At 37.7% G+C, this 23,787-nt stretch overlaps 1 protein-coding gene across 4 annotated transcripts in view; it reads right to left on the bottom strand.

Annotated features, from left to right (window-relative positions):
- Nucleotides 1-23,787, bottom strand: part of DYM (dymeclin) — a 603,069-nt gene that overhangs the window by 460,337 nt on the left and 118,945 nt on the right. For all 4 annotated transcript variants that reach the window (XM_077135504.1, XM_077135505.1, XM_077135503.1 and 1 more), the window contains exon 3: nucleotides 1,680-1,732. In XM_077135504.1, coding sequence (XP_076991619.1) covers nucleotides 1,680-1,732 — 53 coding nt within the window. The remainder of the gene's footprint in view (nucleotides 1-1,679; nucleotides 1,733-23,787) is intronic.

Genomic DNA, 23,787 nt, shown 5'->3' with positions numbered 1-23,787 from the left:
CTCTAAGCCAACTCAGAAGGTGAACTCATTGCCCTCCCCACTACATGGCACATAATTCCCAGGGAAGTACATCTTCCTTGCAACATGAGACAGGAGTCTCGGAATGAGCCAGGACCCAGTATCATGAGATTGAGAAAGCATTCTTGACCAAAAGGGGGAAGAGAGAAATGAGACAAAATAAAGTTTCAGTGGCTAAGAGATTGCAAACAGAGTTGAGAGGTTAATGTGGAGGTTATTCTTATGCATTATACAGATATCCCTTTTTAGTTTATGGTACATTGTAGTGGCTGGAGGGAAGTACCTGAAACTGCTGAACTGTATTCCTCAGTAGTAACCTTGATTCCTGAAGATGACTGTATAGCTATATAACTCTTACAATGTGACTGTGTAATAGAGAAAACCTTGTGTCTGATTCTCCTTTTATCCAGGGTATGAAAAGATGAGTAAAAAAAATAAGGAAAACTAATTAAATAAATAATCGTGTAGGATAAGGGATAAAAAAAAATGAGGTAGATTGCAATACCAGTTGTTAATGAGAGGAAGGGGTAAAGAGCATAGAATGCATGACTTTTTGTCCTTTTTCTTTTTATTTCTTTTTCTGGAGTGACACAATGTTCTAAAAATGATCATGGTGATGAACATACAACTACGTCATGATACTGTAAGTTACTGATTGTATATGGTAGATAGACTGTGCATAAAGGCTTCTCAGTAAAAATATTTTTTAAAAGTTCAAGGCAACTGATACAAAAACACTTCAGAATTGCCCAGAAAGTTTTTTAAAAACAACATTTCATCAAAGACTGTTTTTGGCGAAGTAACATATGGGAACCAGGCTTATCCATGTAGCTTGATGTAAAACAGTATATAGTTATCATTTGAGAAGCAATAATGCAATATAAATATAATTATCTGTATTTTAAAGGCATATACATTCATTTCCAATTGCTCCCAACTTGAAAGAAAAGCATTTAAGAAACAAGGCCCAAAAAAGACAGAGCAGTGGTAGGCAATGTACTAGATATTTCATTTCATATGTCATCAGATTTATGTTTCACAAGGATCCTATAAAATACTTGTTCTTACCCTCAACTCAGAAGAGGAAATTAAGGTTTGGTATTTAGTAGCAGAACTGAAATTGTAAAACAATTCCAGAGTCCAATGCTCTTTTCCATAACATCAAGTTATTATCAACAAAAGAGGCTTCCTAATATTTTTCTATTAATGAATAATTATTCTAGTTAGCACACCCAACAACACTATATATAAATTCAGCGTAGTTGAGGAATTACAGCATGAAAAGTCCTATACTTTATACAAACGTTCCACACAATTACAAAAATTAATTTAATATATATCTTGGGTTTTCTTAGCATTTCAAAATTCACAAAAAGAACAAGCTGAGGGAAAGTCTATGGTTTAGCAAAGTCCAGTGTCACCACTGCATATAACCATCTGTATCTTATTGCTATTGATTGAATAGTACCATCTAATGAATCAATGAGCACCACAGACAGAAATAATTATTATTACTATTCTTATTATGAATATTATTATAAAGAATATGTCACTTCATTAGGTGAATTCACATTACACTATCAAAATTGATTAAAGAAAATCTGAACTAAATGCCATGCAAAAACATACACACACACACACCAGATTTCTTCCCTCCTTACCTAAAGACCTGCAGACCGAAATGGTTGCCTCCTCCAAGAGCTTCAACTCAGAACTGGAGAGAAAGAGGAAAAATGATTAATAAATGCAACACTAAATATTGTACACTAACCAGTTAAAACAGCATATAAAAACAAACAAGGCAGACATAATTTGGAAGTAAAATATGGTATGCGGTAGTGAACAATATCGCAAAATAAAGTAGAGCTTCATTTCAAAATATAATTGGGAAATACACTCTAATTTTCATGAGATTCTACAGAAGAGCTTCGGGTACCCCAAGGGAGAAGACTTTGAAAAATGTGAGAGGCCCTCTGAAGTTTTGAGCTCAAAACAAGAACCCAATCTGTCTCTGTCTCTGCCTGTCTATCTCTTTCTGTCTCCTGTCTGTCTTTTCTAAGTCTGTCTTTGCTAATTCTGTCTCTGCGTCTGTTTATGCCTATCTTTATGTCTGTCATTGTCTGGATCTGTCTGTCCTTCTATATATGTAAATCACTGAAGCTTACACATGTGCTCTCTATCTTTTCTTGTCTTGCCTTTTTTGCTGTTGCTGTTGCTGAAATACTTCAAAGTATTGCAATATCATGACACTTTATCTCCTAAAAATAAGGGCTTGTTTCTCAATAACTAAAATCCTGTTATCAGTACTGTCCTTAGAACTACATAGGCAAGGCCTTTGGCTTGAGCTTTATATTTTGAAAGGCCACAACGGGAAACAATCTATATATCTGTCAATGAGAGAATGGAGGTAGAGCCATACAATGCAATACTACTCACAGCAACAAAAAGAGCAAACTACTATTAGTACACACAACAACTTAGACAGCTCTCAGGTACATTAAGCTGAGTGAAAACAACCAATCTCAAAAGCTTACACAGCGTATGATCCCATTTACATAACATTCTCAAAATTACAAAATTATAGAAGCAGAGAACAGATTAGCTATTGCCCAAGGTAGGACTTTAGAGAAGGGGTGTGACTATACTTGGACAGCAAAGAGGGAGTTCTTTTATGGTGACAAAACAGTTCTATATCTTGATTTTGAATATAAAGAAGGGAACTGCATATAATTCATGGGTTCACATACATATACAGACACAATCATAAACAAGTGAACATAAAAAGTGGGTAAAGCCTGAATAAGGTCTGTAGTCTACTTAATATCACTGTACCAATGTCAAATTCTGGTCTTGATACTAAACTATATTTATATAAGTTGTTACCATTAGGGTAAGTTGGCTGAAGGGTACAAAGATCTTTTCTATACTTTTTTGCAACTTCTTGTGACTACATAGTTATGCCAAAACAAAAAGGTTTTCAAGTAAATAAATAAATGATAGTAAATAATTAGAATCTATTGGATGAACTAAGAATCCATGAAAGAGTTAAAGGGGTAGCCCTTCCTTACAGTAGAAAGTCAACTAAATGCCAAAGGAAGGATGGAATTAGAAAAATCAGCATTTGGCAAGCATCATTAGTCAAAGCTAAAACTACTTGATGAAAGTTTAAGGAGAACTGGATGTTTGTATAGTATCAAAGTATCTCTCTACCATCTTTATTACTTGAAAGAGGAACAAAATGAAAACTCTACTTGATAAACTATGTGTTCATAGTTAACATTAACAATAATGGGACAAACATTACACACAACAATCAGATTGACAAAAAATGTATGTATATATATATATATATATATATACATACATATATATATGGAAATGCTGGTTCAGATGTACACTACAATAACTTATATCCTGCTGGTAAGAATATAAACTAAGAATATTCAGTTTTGGTAATATCTAGTAAAGTTAAGGATAGGGACACTCTTGTGGCCCCAACATTCCAGTTCTCCATTCACACTCTATTTGAGATCATTTTCATTGCTCCGAGATTAAAAAAAAAATCCCACTTCCAGGAATATTCCCTTCAATAAATTGTTTTGGGATATAACTCCTGTAATAAACATTAAAAACATGGAAGGAAGAGATACATATAAACTTCAGAATAGGGATGAAGCGTCCCACTGTATTATTTAAATGTTTATTTCTCTAGTAAAAATTCTGACACAAAAATAAGGAAATGTTAAAATGTGTTCAATCATATTTCTGAACATAAAGGAAATATATTGTCTATACTTTTCAGCTTTGATGCATTTCATAAATTAAATTTCAATTTAACAACAAAAAAAAAGCCAATTAGGGATAACTTTGTTTTACACAGATTGGGCCTATATCTACCAAAGAGTGCCATTACCTGCAGAAAGAGGTGATGGTCCCATGAGAAATGAAATGAATAACACAAACATGAAAAGATGCTCAACAACATCAGTCATCAGGGAAATGCAAATCATAACCACAATTGAATACCACATTCCACTACAATGGGAATTATTAAAAAATACAAAATAAATGATGGTGAGGATTGATGGAAAATAAAGTAGAACCCTTATGCATTATTGGTGAGATTGTAAAATGGTATAGCCACTCTGAAAATTGCTTTGATGAATTCTCAGAAAGTTAAATAAATACATAATTACCATATGAACCAGCAATTCAGCTTCTTCATATATATCCAAAAGAATTGAACGCAAGGACTCAAAAACATATTTGTACGCCAATGTTCAAAGAAGCATTATTTACAATAGACAAAAGGTTGAAGCAACCCAAGTGTCCATCAACAGATGAATGGATAAACAAAATGTGGAATATGAATGTAATGGAATATTATTCAGCCATAAACAGGATTTATGCTCTGATTCATTTTACAACATGAAAAGACACCATGTTGAGGGAAATAAATCAGATACACACAAAAAAACACATTTGTATGATCTTGCTCATATGAAGCAACTAAAATAAGTAAATTTATAGAGACAGATCATTTAACACAGGTTATGAGGGGCCAGGGGGATGAAGGCACCAGGAAGTTATTGTTTAAATGGTGAGGAGTTTCTGTTTGAGATGAACAGGTTTGGGCAATGTTTGTTGGTGATGGTAGCAAAATAGTAAGAATGTAACAAAAAAAATTAAAAAGAAAAAAGAATCTAACACTACTGGCTGAATACTTGAAAATCATTAAAATAGGAAACTTCAATTTGTTTAAATATCAATACAATAAAAGTTTTTTAAAATGGACAAAAGAAAATCAGCAATATTCCCTAAAGAAACTATTAAAAAAAAATGTGGAGGGAGCCAAGAGGGCGACTAAGTGAGATGTGAGATTTAGCTCGTTCCCCAGAGCAGCTAGTAAATACCCAGGAACAGTACAGATAACTGATGTGGCCACATCAGTGACCAGACACACATCGTACACCAGTCTAGACAAGCTGGACAGGCTGTGAGCCCGCCCAGAACCGTGAGTCCCCCAAGCCATGGAGGCCAGTGCCCGTCCCCCACAGGCTGGTTCCAGAGGGGAAAAGGAAAGAGACTTTACTAGCAGCAAGGGGCTGAGCTCAACCAATCTCCAATTGTGGAATTAATTAACAAATTATGACTACTAAAAATAGGCCCCCAGCTCAGCTGAATCTCAAGTAAAAGTAAAAGGTGAGGTTGCTAGTTTTTGCCCCAGTGCAGAGGGGACAGGGCTAACAGAAAAAAGAAACAGAACAAAACAAAAAAAAACAGCTTTTTTTAGATCGGACAGCACAAAATACTTGAAATGGTCCAGGCTTGAAGGAAAGGAAGGGGGCTCATAGAACCTGGAGATACACAGAGCAACGTACCAAGTTAAATTCTTGATTGCTAAACACAAGTAATGGGGGCCCTGCTCTGAAAAGGACTTTTTTATTCCGTTCTTTTTTGTGGCTGTGTTTCTGCACCTTGACTGCTCTTTGGATACAACTAAAAGGCTTCTCAGACTCCAACTGCCCCAGGTAAGGGCAGAATTAAGCTTGTCTGAGAGCTTGTCTGGAGGCTGTGCCTTTCCAAGGAGAGGGGTGAGACCCAGCTCAGGTGGAATCACTCCCTCAAGGAATTCAGACCCCAGATCTGAAAAACTGAAGCAATTAAAGCCAGTCTACAACCACTCCTCTGTCTCCACTATACCCCCAGCAGGGAGACTCTCCTGAAGTTAAAGGTACCACATCACCTTATGCTGATGGGAAACACAGGCAGACAAGCGCCACATACTGGGTAGGATAGGAAAAACACAGAGTCTTCAGGCTTATAGGAAAGTCTTTCACTGTGCTGGGTCTCACCCTTAGGAAAACTGACACAGGTGACCCTTTCCTCCTGAGATGAGGTCAGTTTGGTCTGGGAAAATCTGACTGGCGTCTAAAATACCTAAATAGACCCTCCAGAGAGGAGAAAAAAGGGGTACCATAAAGACAGGACAAGAAATAAGAAAATAAGATCTAAAAACTTCTTATCTGCTAGAGAAAACCTAAGCTAGAGGTCTAAAATACGTTGACCTGAATGTCAAAGAACACATAGACAACATAAGTCATCCAGCAAGAAAATCCTAGGTAAAAAAAAAACGAAAACAATCTTCATAATAGACTAATTAAGGAAATTAAATGCCTAGATGACAGCAAAAAATAACAAATCATACTAGGAAAACCGAAGACAGGGCAGAGTAAACGGAACAAACCAACAATGCAAATGAGATACAGGAGTTCAAACAATTAATTTAGAATGTTCAAAGAGGAATGTAAAACCTCATCAAAAATCAAATCAACGAATTCAGGGGAGGATATAAAGAAGGCAAGGGATGAGCAAAAAGAAGAAATTGAAAGTCTGAAAAAATAAATCACAGAACTAATGGGAATGAAAGGCACAATAGAACAAATGAAAAAAAAACAATGAAAACCTATAATGTTAGATTTCAAAAGGCAGAAGATAGGATTAGTGAATTGGAGGATGAGACATCTGAAATCTGACAAGCAAAAGAAAATATAGGGAAAAGAATGGAAAAATATGAGCAAGGACTCAAGGAATTAATGACAACAGAAAGCACATGAATATATGTGTTGTGGATGTTCCAGAAGGAGAAGAAAAGGGAAAAGGAAGAGAAAAACTAATGGAGGAAATTATCACTGAAAATTTCCCAACTTTTGACACAGAGGGGCCAAGATGGCAGCTTAGCAATGTGAGCGTTTTAGTTCGTTCTCCAGAACAACTACTAAATAACCAGAAACAGTACAGAACAGCTCCCGGAGCCACGATAGTGACCGGACACACAGCATCCCCCGTCTGGACCAGCTGGACTGGCTGCGAGTCTCGGGAACAGTGAGCTTCTCAAGCCGCGGCGGCCGGCGCCCAGCGCCCCTCCCCCACAGGCAGCTTCCCGGAGGGAAAGGAAAGAGACTTTAACAGTAGCAGTGACTGAGTCCAACCAAACACCAATTGTGGCATTAATAAACAAATTCTGTCTACTAAAAATAGGCCCGCAGCTCAGGCGAAACTGGTCAAGGCGGAGGTCGCTTATTGGGCTAACCGAAAAAGAGAAAAGGGGACGAAACAGAGGTTTCTATGGCTGTTTCTGCGGAGGCTTGGCTGTCTCTGGATTCAGCGGTGGGACTACTAGGGCTGCAACTGCCCCAGAAACAAGCAGAAAAAGACTGCTTTCAGGGCTATCTCCCACGTGTGCCTACCCCAGGTGAGGGGTAAAGCCCAACTTAGATGGAATCCCTCTCTCAAGGAATTCAGACCACAGGGCTAGGCAATTTGAAGCCATTAAAACCAGCCTACAACCTCTGCTCTGTCCCCACCATGCCATTCAGCAGGGAGAGCCTTCCAAAGTTAAAAGTGGAGCAACATCTTTTGCTTGTGGGACCTGCAGGCAGACAAGCACCACATACTGGGCAGGATAAGAAAAACAGAGCCCAGAAACTTCACAGGAAAGGCTTTCAACCTGCTGGGCCTCACCCTCAGGGAAAACTGATGCAGGTGACTCCTTTCCCCCAATAGGAGACCAGTTTAGTCCGGAAAAAAAACGGCTGGAGTCTCTAATACCTATGTAGACCCTTCTAAGGGTGGGGAGGGAAAAGGCACCTTACAAGCAGGAAAAGAAACAAGAAAACAAGAACTGAAAAATTACCCTCTGTTAAACAAAACTTAAGCTAGAGGCCCAGAAAAAGCTGAACTGAAGGTCAAAGTACAGATAGACATCAAACTGATCTAGCAAGAAAACCCTAGGTAAGATAAGTGAAAGCAATCTTCAGAATAAACTAATTAAGGTAATTAAATGTCCAGACGCCAGTAAAAAATTACAAATCACAACAGGAAAATTGAAGATATGGCCCAGTCAAAGGTACAAACCAATAGTTCAAATGAGATACCGGAGCTGAAACAATTATTCAGGATATACGTAAAGAAATGGAAAACCTCATCAAAAACCAAATCAATGAATTGAGGGAAGACATGAAGAAGGCAAGGAATGAACAAAAAGAAGAAATGGAAGCTCTGAAAAAACAAATCACAGAACTTATGGGAATGAAAGATACAGGAGAAGAGATGAAAAAAGCAATGGAAACCTACAATGGTAGATTTCAACATACAGGGGTGAGGATCAGTGCCCTGCAGGTGGAACATCTGAAATCCAAAAAGAAACAGAAACTATAGGGAAAAGAATGGGAAAATATGAGCAGGCACTCAGGGAATTGAATGATAATATGAAGCGCACAAACATACATGTTGTGGGGGTCCCGGAAGGAGAAGAGAAGGTAAAAGGAGGAGAAAAACTAATGGAAGAAATTATCACTGAAAATTTCCCAACTCTTATGAAAGACGGAAAATTACAGATCTAAGAAGTGTAGCACACCCCAAAGAGAATAGATCCAAATACACGTTCTCCAAGACACTTACTAGTCAGAATATCAGAGGTCAAAGAGAAAGACAGGATCTTGAAAGCAGCAAGAGAAAAGCAACCCATCACATACAAGGGAAACCCAATAAGACTATGTGTAGATTTCTCAGCAGAAACCATGGAAGCTAGAAGACAGTGGGATGATATATTTAAATTACTAAAAGAGAAAAACTGCCAACCAAGAATTCTATACCCAGCAAAATTGTCCATCAAAAATGAGGGAGAAATTAAAACATTTTCAGACAAAAAGTGACTGAGAGGCCCAAGCCCCGCAGCAGCCGAGCCGCCCGCCCTCCTCCTCCCCTCTCTTTCTCCGCCGGCCCGCCGCGCGGCGCCCAAGCCCCGCAGCAGCCGAGCCACCCGCCCTCCTCCTCCCCTCTCTTTCTCCGCCGGCCCGCCGCGCGGCGCCCAAGCCCCGCAGCAGCCGAGCCACCCGCCCTCCTCCTCCCCTCTCTTTCTCCGCCGGCCCGCCGCGCGGCGCCCAAGCCCCGCAGCAGCCGAGCCGCCCGCCCTCCTCCTCCCCTCTCCTCCCCCTCCTGCTCCGGCTGCTCTCCAACCACCACGGTGCCCTCTTCCCCCGCCTTCACCGTGCTCCTCCGCCACCAGCCTCGACAGCCTTGCCACCCTCACATTTCCTCCTCCAGAACAGCTACTGGGGGAGTGGAGATAATACAGAGCAGCTCCCGGAACCACGAGGGAGATCAAAGGGACAGCGTACCCCATCCTGGAACGGCTGACTATCTGGGAGAACCAGCTCCGGTGAGATCACCAAGGAGCACGGGCTTTCCTGGGTGGGACGGCAAGCGACCGGAGTCCCTTCCTTCCACCTTCCTGGGCCAGCTGGTAGAATTGGAAAGGCGGTCCCCTTAGGTCACGGCGGCTGGTGCCCCCACCACACGAGGCCCCCCAGAACAACTGAGATAGTTGGGTCGGAAATCCCCAGACTGCGGAGAACAGTGACCGGGGGATCCCTTCCAAACACGTGACTCCCCCGTCGGCTGGGAACAGTGTACTCTCCCGGGCTGCGACAGCTGGCGCCCTCCCGCCACGCTTGGTGCCCCGGGTCGACTGGCTAATTTGGCCGGACGCTCTCCTGTGCTGCGACGGCCGGCGACCCTCCCCGCGTTTGGAACCCCGGGCCGGCTGGCATTCTTCCAAGACGCTTCGGTTGCCGAACCTCCCCTACGGCGAGAGTTTTCCAGAGTTGAGGGACCCACAGCAACTTTCGCTGGTGGAACCCACAGACAGGCGTGTGTCACGAGCGCCACCTACTGGGCAGGATAGGAAGAACAGAACCCAGAGATGGCGCAGAAAAATCTTTAAAGCGGTGGGGTCGAACACCCGGGGAAATCTGACTAAATGCCCAGACGCCAGCAGAAGATAACGGATCACGCTCAGAAAATTGAACATATGGCCCAGTCAAACGAAGAAACCAATAGTTCAAATGAGATACAGGAGCTGAAACAACTAATGCTGAATATACGAACAGAAATGGAAAACCTCTTCAAAAACGAAATCGATAAATTGAGGGAGGACATGAAGAAGACATGGGCTGAACATAAAGAAGAAATAGAACAACTGAAAAAACAAATCACAGAACTTATGGAAGTGAAAGATAAAGTAGAAAAGATGGAAAAAACAATGGATACCTACAATGACAGATTTAAAGAAACAGAAGATAGAATTAGTGATTTGGAGGATGAAACATCTGAATTCCAAAAAGAAACAGAAACTATCCGGAAAAGAATGGAAAAATTTGAACAAGGTATCAGGGAACTCAAGGACAATGTGAACCGTACAAATATACGTGTAGTGGGTATCCAAGAAGGAGAAGAGAAGGGAAAAGGAGGAGAAAAACTAATGGAAGAAATTATCACTGAAAATTTCCCAACTCTTATGAAAGACCTAAAACTACAGATCCAAGAAGTGCAGCGCACCCCAAAGAGATTAGACACAAATAGGCGTTCCCCAAGACACTTACTAGTTAGAATGTCAGAGGTCAAAGAGAAAGAGAGGATCTTGAAGGCAGCGAGAGAAAAACAATCCGTCACATACAAGGGAAACCCAACAAGACTATGTGTAGATTTCTCAGCAGAAACCATGGAAGCTAGAAGACAGTGGGATGATATATTTAAGTTACTAAAAGAGAAAAACTGCCAACCAAGACTCCTATATCCAGCAAAATTGCCCTTCAAAAATGAGGGAGAAATTAAAACATTCTCAGACAAAAAGTCACTAAGAGAATTTGTGACCAAGAGACCAGCTCTGCAAGAAATACTAAAGGAAGCACTAGAATCAGATACAAAAAGACAGAAGAGAGAGACATGGAGATAAGTGTAGAAAGAAGGAAAGTCAGATATGATATATATAATACAAAAGGCAAAATGGTAGAGGAAAATATTATCCAAACAGTAATAACTCTAAATGTCAATGGACTGAATTCCCCAATTAAAAGACACAGACTGGCAGAATGGATTAAAAAACAGGATCCTTCTATATGCTGTCTACAGGAAACACATCTTAGACCCAAAGATAAATATAGGTTGAAAGTGAAAGGTTGGGAAAAGATATTCCATGCAAACAACAACCAGAAAAGAGCAGGAGTGGCTATACTAATATCCAACAAATTAGACTTCAAATGTAAAACAGTTAAAAGAGACAAAGAAGGACACTATATACTATTAAAAGGAACAATTAAGCAAGAAGACATAACAATCATAAATATTTATGCACCGAACCAGAATGCCCCAAAATACGTGAGGAAACACTGAAGAGGGAAATAGACACATATACCATAATAGTTGGAGACTTCAATTCACCACTCTCATCAATGGACAGAACATCTACACAGAGGATCAATAAAGAAATAGAGAACCTGAATATTACTATAAATGAACTTGACTTAACAGACATTTATAGGACATTACATCCCACAACAGCAGGATACACCTTTTTTTCAAATGCTCATGGATCCTTCTCAAAGATAGACCATATGCTGGGTCACAAAGCAAGTCTTAATAAATTTAAAAATATTGAAATCATACACAACACTTTCTCGGATCATAAAGGAATGAAGTTGGAAATCAATAATAGGCGGAGTGCCAGAAAATTCATAAATACCTGGAGGCTCAACAACACACTCTTAAACAACAAGTGGGTCAAAGAAGAAATTGCAAGAGAAATTAGTAAATACCTCGAGGCAAATGAAAATGAAGACACAACATATCAAAACTTATGGGACGCAGCAAAGGCAGTGCTAAGAGGGAAATTTATTGCCCTAAATGCCTATATCAGAAAAGAAGAAAAGGCAAAAATGCAGGAATTAACTGTCCATTTGGAAGAACTGGAGAAAGAACAGCAAACTAATCCCAAAGCAAGCAAAAGGAAAGAAATAACAAAGATTAGAGCAGAAATAAATGAAATTGAAAACATGAAAACAATAGAGAAAATCAATAAGACCAGAAGTTGGTTCTATGAGAAAATCAACAAGATTGATGGGCCCTTAGCAAGATTGACAAAAAGAAGAAGAGAGAGGATGCAAATAAATAAGATTAGAAATGAAAGAGGAGACATAACTACTGACCTCACAGAAATAAAGGAGGTAATAACAGGATACTATGAACAACTTTACGCTAATAAATACAACAATTTAGAAGAAATGGACAGGTTCCTGGAAAGACATGAACAACCAACTTTGACTCAAGAAGAAATAGACGACCTCAACAAACCAATCACAAGTAAAGAGATTGAATTAGTTATTCAAAAGCTCCCTAAAAAGAAAAGTCCAGGACCAGACGGCTTCACATGTGAATTCTATCAAACATTCCAGAAAGAATTAGTACCTACTCTCCTCAAACTCTTCAACATAATCGAAGTGGAGGGAAAACTACCTAATTCATTCTATGAAGCCAACATCATCCTCATACCAAAACCAGGCAAAGATATTACAAAAAAAGAAAACTACAGACCAATCTCTCTAATGAATACAGATGCAAAAATCCTCAATAAAATTCTAGCAAATCGTATCCAACAACACATTAAAAGAATTATACATCATGACCAAGTAGGATTCATCCCAGGTATGCAAGGATGGTTCAACATAAGAAAATCAATTAATGTAATACACCATATCAACAAATCAAAGCAGAAAAATCACATGATCATCTCAATTGATGCAGAGAAGGCATTTGACAAGATTCAACATCCTTTCCTGCTGAAAACACTTCAAAAGATAGGAATACAAGGGAACTTCCTTAAAATGATAGAGGGAATATATGAAAAACCCACAGCTAATATCATCCTCAATGGGGAAAAATTGAAAACTTTCCCCCTAAGATCAGGAACAAGACAAGGATGTCCACTATCACCACTATTATTCAACATTGTGTTGGAAGTTCTAGCCAGAGCAATTAGGCAAGAAAAAGAAATACAAGGCATCAAAATTGGAAAGGAAGAAGTAAAACTATCACTGTTTGCAGACGATATGATACTATATGTAGAAAACCCAGAAAAATCCACAACAAAATTACTAGAGCTAATAAATGAGTACAGCAAAGTAGCAGGCTACAAGATCAACATTCAAAAATCTGTAGCTTTTCTATACACTAGTAATGAACAAGCTGAGGCGGAAATCAAGAAACGAATCCCATTTACAATCGCAACTAAAAGAATAAAATACCTAGGAATAAATTTAACCAAAGAGACAAAAAACCTATATAAAGAAAACTACAAAAAACTGTTAAAAGAAATCACAGAAGACCTAAATAGATGGAAGGGCATACCGTGTTCATGGATTGGAAGACTAAATATAGTTAAGATGTCAATCCTACCTAAATTGATTTACAGATTCAATGCAATACCAATCAAAATCCCAACGACGTATTTTTCAGAAATAGAAAAATCAATAAGCAAATTTATCTGGAAGGGCAGGGTGCCCCGAATTGCTAAAAAAATCTTGAGGAAAAAAAACGAAGCTGGAGGTCTCGCGCTGCCTGACTTTAAGGCATATTATGAAGCCACAGTGGTCAAAACAGCATGGTATTGGCATAAAGATAGATATATCGACCAATGGAATCGAATAGAGTGCTCAGATATAGACCCTCTCATCTATGGACATTTGATCTTTGATAAGGCAGTCAAGCCAACTCACCTGGGACAGAACAGTCTCTTCAATAAATGGTGCCTAGAGAACTGGATATCCATATGCAAAAGAATGAAAGAAGACCCATATCTCACACCCTACACAAAAGTTAACTCAAAATGGATCAAAGATCTAAACATTAGGTCTAAGACCATAGAACAGTTAGAGGAAAATGTCGGGAGATATCTTATGAATCTTACAATTGGAGGCGGTTTTATGGACCTTACACCTAAAGCAAGAGCACTGAAGAAGGAAATAAATAAATGGGAACTCCTCAAAATTAAACACTTTTGTGCATCAAAGAACTTCATCAAGAAAGTAGAAAGACAGCCTACACAATGGGAATCAATATTTGGAAACGACATATCAGATAAAGGTCTAGTATCCAGAATTTATAATGAGATTGTTCAACTCAACAACAAAAAGATAGCCAACCCAATTACAAAATGGGAAAAAGACTTAAACAGACACCTACCAGAAGAAGAAATAAGGATGGCCAAGAGGCACATGAAGAGATGCTCAATGTCCCTGGCCATTAGAGAAATGCAAATCAAAACCACAATGAGATATCATCTCACACCCACCAGAATGGCCATTATCAACAAAACAGAAAATGACAAGTGCTGGAGAGGATGCGGAGAAAGAGGCACACTTATCCACTGTTGGTGGGAATGTCAAAGGGTGCAACCACTGTGGAAGGCAGTTTGGCGGTTCCTCAAAAAGCTGAATATAGAATTGCCATACGACCCAGCAATACCATTGCTAGGTATCTACTCAAAGGACTTAAGGGCAAAGACACAAACGGACATTTGCACACCAATGTTTATAGCAGCGTTATTTACAATTGCAAAGAGATGGAAACAGCCAAAATCTCCATCAACAGAAGAGTGGCTAAACAAACTGTGGTATATACATACGATGGAATATTATGCAGCTTTAAGACAAGATAAACTTATGAACCATGTAATAACATGGATGGACCTAGAGAATATTATGCTGAGTGAATCCAGCCAAAAACTAAAGGACAAATACTGTATGGTCCCACTGATGTGAACGGACATTCGAGAATAAACTTGAAATATGTCATTGGTAACAGAGTTCAGCAGGAGTTAGAAACAGGGTAAGACAATGGGTAATTGAAGCTGAAGGGATACAGACTGTGCAACAGGACTAGATACAAAAACTCAAAAATGGACAGCACAATAATACCTAATTGTAAACACTGAATGAAGCTGCATCTGTTGTCTTTTTATTTATTTTTCTAAATCGATGCAAATGTACTAAGAAATGATGAATATGCAACTATGTGATGATATTAAGAATGACTGATTGCATATGTAGAATGGAATGATATCTAAATATTTTGTTTGTTAATTTTTTTAATTAATAAAAAAAGTTTTTAAAACAGAATAAAAGATGATGATGATGCTGCTAAAAAAAAAATTCCCAACTTTTATGAAAAACTCAAAATTACAAATCTAAGAAGTGCACCATACCCCAAACAGAATAGACCCAAATAGACATATGCAAAGACATTTATGAATCAGAATGTCAGATGTAAAAGAGAGAGAGAGAATTGTGAAAGCAGCAAGAGAAAAGCAATACATCACATACAAGGGAAGCCCAATTAAACTATATGTAGATTTCTCAGAAGAAACTATGGAGGCAAGAAGAAAATGGTATGATATATTTAGGATACTAAAAGAGAAAAACTGCCAAAAAAAGACTACTATATGCAGCAAAACTATCCTTTAAAAATGAGGGGGATATAGTTGCAATTATAAAACATGCTATTGTTGTGATATATGTCCACTATATGGTTGTCTATTATATGGATGTGAGGAAAAAGTATGTCAAATTAAAGGCAAATTCAATCATAGCATAATTTTTCCTCTTCATTCCTTCTTTTTTTTTTGTCTGTCTGTTTGTTAGTCTTTTTTTTTCTTTCATTCCTTCTTAATCAGCAGCAATCCAATGACTCAAACAATTGAAAATATAGAATTTTTTAAAATATAAAATAAAATTACTGAGAGGATTTTTACCTCTACCAAGAGATCAACTCTAATGTGGGACATGACTCCCAGAGGTGTGGACCATCTTGGCAAAGTGGGACAGAAATCCTGGAATAAGCTGAGACTCAGCATCAAGGGATTGAGAAAAACTTCTCAACCAAAAGGGGAAAGAGTGAAATGAGACAAAGTGGCAATGGCTGAGAGATTCCAAACAGAGTTGAGAGGTTAGCCTGGAGGTTATTCTTATGCCTTAAGTAGATATCACCTTGTTAGTCAAGATGTAGTGGAAAGGCTGGAGGGAACTGCCTGAAAATGTAGAGCTGTGTCCCAGTAGCCATGTTTCTTGATGATGATTGTATAATGATAGAGCTTTCACAATGTGACTGTGTGATTGTGAAAACTTTGTGTCTGATGCTCCTTTTATCTACCTTGTCAACAGATGAGACGAAGATATGGAATAAAAATAAATAATGGGGGGAACAAATGTTAAAAGAGATTTAGTTTGAAATGCTAGTGATCAATGAAAGGGATCAGTAAGGGGTATGGCATGTAAAATTTTTTTTCTTTGTTTGTTGTATTTTTCTGTTGTCTTTTTATTTCTTTTTCTGAATTGATGCTAATGTTCTGGGAAATGATCATGATGATGAATATGCAACTATGTGATGATATTGTGAATTGCTGAGTGTATGTGCTGGGAATGTTTGTGTTTCTTGTAATTTTTTTAATTAATAAAAAATTTTTAAAAATAAAATAAAATAAATTTAGTTTGAAATGCTAGTGATCAATGAAAGCGAGAGGTAAGGGGTATGGTATGTATAATCTTTTTTTTCTGTTATCGTTTTATTTCTTTTTTGGTTGTCTTTTTATTTCTTTCTCTGAATTGATGAAAATGTTCTAAGAAATGATGAATATGCAACTATGTGATGATATTGAGAATTACTGATTATATACGTAGAACGGAATGATATGTTAATGTTTTTGTTTGTTCCTAATTTTTTTAAATTAATAAATAAATTAAAAAAAAGAGATCCGCTCTACAAGAAATACTAAAGTGAGCACTAGAGACAGATAGGAAAAGACAGCAGGGAGAGGTATGGAGAAGAGTGTAGAAATGAAGACTATCAGTAAAGGTAAAAAGAAGAAAACTTAGATATGATATATAAAATCCAAAAGGCAAAATGGTAGAAGAAAGTACTGCTATTAAAGTAATAACACTAAACATTCATGAATTAAACTCACAAATCAAAAGACATAGACTGGCAGAATGGATTAAAAAACAGGACCCACCTATATGCTGTCTACAGGAAACGCATCTTAGACCCAAGTATAAACATAGGTTGAAAGTGAAAGGCCGAGAAAGATATTGCATGGAAATAACAATCAGAAAAGAGCATGAATAGCTATATTAATATCCAAAAAATTAGACTTCAATTTAAAACAATTAACAGAAAAAGAAGGACACTAGGCATTAATAAAAGGAACAATTCAATAAGAAGACATAACAATCAAAAATATTTATGCATTGAGTCAAAGCACTCCAAAATACATAAGGTAAACACTGAAAAGAAAAATAGACACATCTACCATAATGGTTGTAGACTTCAATTCCCCGCTCTCATCAATGGACAGAACATTTAGACAGAGGATCAATACAAAAACAAAGAATTTGAATAATACAATGAATGAGCTAGACTGATAGACATTTATAGAACATTACACCCCAAAACAGCAGGATGCACCTTTTTCCCAAGTGCACATAGATCATTCTCAAGGAAAGACCATACACTGGGTAACAAAGCAAGTCTCAATAAATATGAAAAAATTGAAATCATACAAAACGCTTTCTCAGATCATAAAGGAATGAAGTTGGAAATCAATAATAGGGAGAGGGTCAGAAAATTCACAAATATACGGAGGTTCAACAGCACACTCTTAAACACCAGTGGATCTAGGAAGAAATTACAAGAGAAATCAGTAAATATCTCGAGGCAAACGAAAATGGAAACACAACATATCAAAACTTATGGGATGCAGCAAAGACCATGCTGAGAGGGAAATTTGTTGCCTTAAGTGCCCATATCAAAAAAGAAGAAAGAGCAAAAATCAAGGAATTAACTATCTTGGAAGAACTAGAGAAAGAACAGCAAACTAACCCCAAAGCAAGCAAAAGGAAAGAAATAATGAAGATTAGAGCAGAAATAACTGAAACTGAGAACATGAAAACAATCAAGAAAATCAACAAAACCAGAAGTTGGTTCTATGAGAAAATCAATATATGGACCCTTAGCAAGGTTAACAAAAAGAAGAGAGAGGATGCAAATAAATAAAATCAGAAATGGAAGAGAAGACATAACCACTAGCCCTGCAGAAACAAAGGAGGTAATGAGAGGATACTATGAACAACGTTATGCCAATAAACTAGACAATGTAGATGAAATGGACAACTTCTTAGAAAGGGATGAACAAGCAACATTGACTCGAGAAGAAATAGACGACCTCAACAAACCATTCACAAGTAAAGAAACTGAATCAGTCATTAAGAAGCTCCCCAAAAAGAAAAGTCCAGGACCAGATGGCTTCACATGTGAATTCCACCAAACATTCAAGAAAGAAGTAGTACCCATCCTGCTCAAACTCTTAAAAAAAATTGAAGGGGAGGAAAGGCTACCTAACTCACACTATGAAGCCAACATCACCCTCATACCAAAGCCAGACAAAGATACTACAAGAAATGAAAATTACAGGTCAATCTCTCTAATGAATATAGATGCAAAAATCCTCAACAAAATTCTTACAAATCAAATCCAGCAGCACATTAAAAGAATTATACTCCATGGCCAAATAAGATTCATCCCAGGTATGCAAGGATGGTTCAACATAAGAAAATCAATTAACATAATATACCATATCAACAAATCAAGGCAGAAAAACCAAATGATCATCTCGAGTGATGCAGAACAGGCATTTGACAAAATTCAACATCCATTCTTGTTGAAAACACTTCAAAGGGCAGGAATAGAAGGGAACATCCTCAACAATGATAAAGGGAATATATGAAGAAACCACAGCTAACATCATTCTCAATGGGGAAAAACTGAAAACTTTCCCCCTATGATCAGGAACAAGACAAGGATATGTACTATCACCATTATCATTCAACATTGCGTTGGAAGTTCTAGTCAGAGTAATTAGACAAGAAAAAAGAAATACATGGCATTAAAATTGGAAAGGAAGAAGTAAAACTCTCACTGTTATCAGACATGATACTGTATGTCAAAAACCCCAAAAAATCCACAGCAAAACTAGTAGAGCTAATAAATGAGTACAGCAAAGTTGCAGGATACAAAGTTAACACTCAAAAATCTGTAGTGTTTCTATACAATAGTAATGAGCAATCTGAGGGGGAAATCAAGAAAAAATTCCATTTACAATTGCAGTGAAAAGAATAAAATATTTAGGAACAAATTTAACTAAGGATACAAAAGACCTATGCAAAGAAAACTACAAAAAATTGCTAAAAGAAATCACAAAAGACCTAAATAAATGGAACAGCATACCGTGTTCATGGATAGGAAGACTAAATATAGTTAAGATGTCAATTCTACCTAAATTGATTTATAAATTCAATGCAACACCAATTAAAATAAAAAATACCTTTCAGAAATAGAAAAGCCAATAACCAAATTTATCTGGAAGGGCAATGTGCCCTGAATAGCTAAAAATATCCTGAGAAAGAAAAATGAAGTTGGAGGTCTCACACTACCTGACTTTAAGGCATATTATGAAGGTACAGTGGTCAAAACAGCATGGTACTGGCATAAAGATAGATATACTGACCAATGGAATCAAATAGAGTGTTCAGATATAGACCCTCTCATCTATGGACAATTGATCTTTGATAAGGCAATCAAGCCAACTCACCTTGGACAGAACAGTCTCTTCAATAAATGGTGCCTAGAGAACTAGATATCCACATCCAAAAGAATGAAAGAGGATCTATATCTTATACCCTATACAAAAATTAACTCAAATTGGATCAAAGACCTAAACATTAGATCTAAGACCATAAAACTTTTCGAAGAAAATGTACGGAAATATCTGGTAAATCATAACAGGAGGCGGTTTCCTAGATCTTACACTAAAAGCATGAGCATTGAATAAAGAAAGAAAGAAATGGGAACTCCTCAAAATTAAACACTTTGGTGCATCAAAAAACTTTGTCAAGAAAGTAAAAAGACAGCCTACCCAATGGGAGACACTATTTGGAAATGATATATCAGATAAGGGTCTAGTATCCAGAATATATAAAGAGATTGTTCAACTTAACAACAAAAAGACAAACAACCCAATTATAAAATGGGCAAAAGAGACAAACAACCCAATTACAAAATGGGTAAAAGTCATGAACAGACACTTCTCAGAAGAGGAAATACAAATGGCCAAAAGGCACATGAAAAGATGCTCAACTTCCCTGGCTACTAGGGAAATGCAAATCAAAACCACATCCACCAGAATGGCCATTATCAATACAACAGAAAACAACAAGTGCCAGAGAGGATGTGGAGAAAGAGGTACACTTATCCACTGTTGGTGGGAATGTCAAATGTTACAACTGCTCTGGGAAGGCAGTTTGGTGGTTCCTCAGGAAGATAAGTATAGAATTGCCATATGATCTGGCAATACCACTGCTATGTATCTTCCCAGAGGATATGAGGGCAACGACACAAACGGACATTTGCACACCAATGTTTATAGCAACATTATTTAAAATTGTGAAGAGATGGAAACAGCCCAAATGTCCATCAACAGACGAGTGGCTAAATAAACTGTGGTATATATATGTGATGGAATATTAAGCACCTGTATGTAACATTATTATTATAATGTTATATAATAACAACATGGATGGACCTTAAGGACATTATGCTGAGTGAGATTAGCCAGAAACAAAAGGACATATACTGTATGATCTCACTGATATGAACTAACATTAATGAACAAATTTGGAGAATTTCAGTTAAGAAGAGAGACCACCAGGAGATAGAAATAGGGTTGAGACTGTGTAATTGGAGCTGAAGGGATACAGATGTGCAACATGACTGATTATAAAAATCCAGAAATGGAAAGCACAATACTACCTAACTGTAGTACAATAATGTTAGTACAGTGAACAAAGCTGAATGTGAGACTGATAGAGGGAGGAGGGCTGGGGGCACAAATGAATTCAGAAGGAAAGATAGACGATAAAGACTGAGATGGTATAATCTAGGAATGCCTAGAGTATACAATAATAGTGAATAAATGTACAAATTAAAAAATGTTTTTGCATGAGGAAGAAGAAAGGAATGTCAATACTGCAGGGTGTTGAAAACAGATGGTAATTCCTATTTTAAAACTTTAACTTATATGTGAGACTAAAGAAAAAATGTTTATTTGGTACAAAATTTATATTTTGAGTAGTGCATTACTGAATATAACTTATATGGAAGTTTAACTGAATACCAGAACTACATGGAACCTTGCATAGGGCATTAGATTTTATAGCTTTGTCCAGAGTGAGGCCCCAAGAAATATCAGAATGATCTGAAGAGTGAATATAAGAAGTATTTGCAAAGTCCCCTTGGGGGACTGCTGAGAAAGGGGAAAAATTCAACTTCCCCATTTGGAGAATTCCTGGAATTCTTGCAGCAGTGGGGACAACCAAATTAATAGGCCAAACCTTCAGTCTTGGGGTTTGTTCATATGAAACTTATTCTCACAAAGGATAGACTAAGCTTACTTAAAATTAGGCCTAAGAGTCACCCCCAGAGAACCACTTTTCTTGCTCAGATGGGGCCTATCTCTCTCTCTCAGCCAAAATGGCAAGCAAACTCACTGCCCTCCCCCTCTCTTTGCGGGACAAGCCTCTCAAGGGTGTAAATCTCCCTGGCAATATAGGACAGAAATCCTAGGATGAGCTGGGACTCAGCATCAAGATATTGAGAAAAGCTTCTCGACTGAAAGGAGAAAGAGAGATATGAGACAGAATAAAATGTCAATGGCTGAAAGATTTCAAACAGAGTCAAGAGGTTATCCTGGAGGTTATTCTTACACACTTTACAGATATTCCCTTTTTAGTTTAAGGTATATTAGAGAGGCTAGAGGGAATTGCTTGAAACTACAGAGCTGTGTTCCAGCAGCACTGTTTCATGAAGATGAATGTATAAACGACATAGCTTTCACAGTGTAGTGACTACCATGATTGTGAAAACCTTGTGTCTGATGCTCCTTTTATCTATGATAGTGACAGATGAGTAAAAAATATGGATTAAAAATAAATAACAGGGGGAAGAAAGATTAAAATAAATTGAGTAGACTGAAATACTAGTGAACAATGAAAAGGAGTGGTAAGGTGTCTAGAAAAAAGTAGGGGGAACAAAGGTTAAAATCTATTGAGTAGATGAAAATACTAGTAGTCAGTGAGAGTGAGGTGTAAGGGGTACGGTATGTGTGAGTTTTTTCTTTTCTCTTTTTACTTCTTTTTCTGGAGTTATGCAAATGTTCTAAAAATGATCATGGTGATGAACACACTACTATGTGATGATACTATGAGCCACTGATTGCACAAGAAGTATAGAACGTTCATACGTAAAGAACATTCATGTTTGTATATTGACTGGTTTTATTAATAAAAAAATTTAAAAAAAAGAATGTTCATGTTTGCATGTTGTTTTGGTTTGATAATACAAAATAAATTTTAAAAATAAAAAAACAAATGATAAGGGCGGTGCAACAGTGGCTCAGTGGCAGAATTCTCGCCTGCTATACTGATACCTGGGTTCGTTTCCCAGTGCCTGCCCATGTGAAAAAAAAAAAAAAAAAAAAAAAAAGACAAATATGATCCTGCAACCCCGTTGCTAGGTATATATTTGGAGCAGCCAAGAGTGGAGACACAAATGGACATCTGCACACTGGTTGCTTATGGCAGCAGTGTTTGCAATTTGCAATGGATGAAGGTGTCCTTAGGGTCTAACAACTGAGGGATGGAACAGGGAACTGTGGAGGAAGGAAGTTTTGAGGCATGCAACTAGGTGAGTGAACTTTAAGAACAGTATGTTGAACAAAATGTTAGAAACAAAAAGACAAATATCATCATGGCTCACTCACATGGACTAACTATAATATATAAACTCAGACAACTGCAGTTGAGAGCATGGGTTCTCAGGTTGAAGCCTAATGTAAAGATCCCTAGATTGTAAGCTCCTACAGCAGTCACATATATTCAGGAGTTATAACTGTTATTTTTAAATTCTGAGATACTAAGCTATTTGTATATAACCTGGTTGTTCCCTGAAACTTCGGGTATTTACGTAACACCTGAGTTAGAGCACTGAAGCTATGAATGTCAGCATTACCCCACAGAGCAACTGTTAAAAAAGTTGAAAAACTGATGAGACTTTGACTAGTGATATGAATGAAGTTGATGTGGATAGGATTAAGGTAAATCAGAATACAGGGTAAAGGGTGATATGGCCCATATTTTAAAAGTTCAAATTCTATGCGAGACCAATGGAAGGGATGCTCATTTGGTGCAAAATTTATATTTGGGGTAGCATATTATCTAATTTAACTTGTATAGTCAGTTTATTTGAACACCATAATTACATGGAAACTTGCATAGGGCATGAGAAATGCTGGTTTGTAGGGTTAGTATGAAGCCCCAGTACATCCAAGAATAATTTAGGTAGAGAATAAAAAACTATTTGCAAAGCCCCCTTGGGGGATTGGGAAAAAAGTGAAAATATTAAACTTCCCCATCTGGGGAATTCCTGACATTCTCTCAAGCAGTGGGAACAACCAGTTCAATAGGCTAAGCCCCTGATCTTGGAGTTCAACCCAATGAAATTTATTTCTGCAAAGGAGAAGCTACGCCTACAGATAACTGTGCCTAAGAGTCACTCCCAGAGAACCTCTTCTGTTGCTCAGATGTGGCCTCTCTCTCTAAGCCAACGCAGAAGGTGAACTCACTACCCTCCCTGCTACATGGGACATGACTCCCAGGATAAGCCAGGACCCAATATCAGGAGATTAAGAAAGATTTCTTGACCAAAAGGGGGAAGAAAGAAATGAGACAAAATAAAGTTTCAGTGGCTGAGAGATAACAAACACAGTCG

Source organism: Tamandua tetradactyla, chromosome 18 (assembly GCF_023851605.1).
Source record: "Tamandua tetradactyla isolate mTamTet1 chromosome 18, mTamTet1.pri, whole genome shotgun sequence".
Lineage (NCBI taxonomy): Eukaryota > Metazoa > Chordata > Mammalia > Pilosa > Myrmecophagidae > Tamandua > Tamandua tetradactyla.
This window is presented reverse-complemented; position numbering and strand designations above follow the sequence as displayed.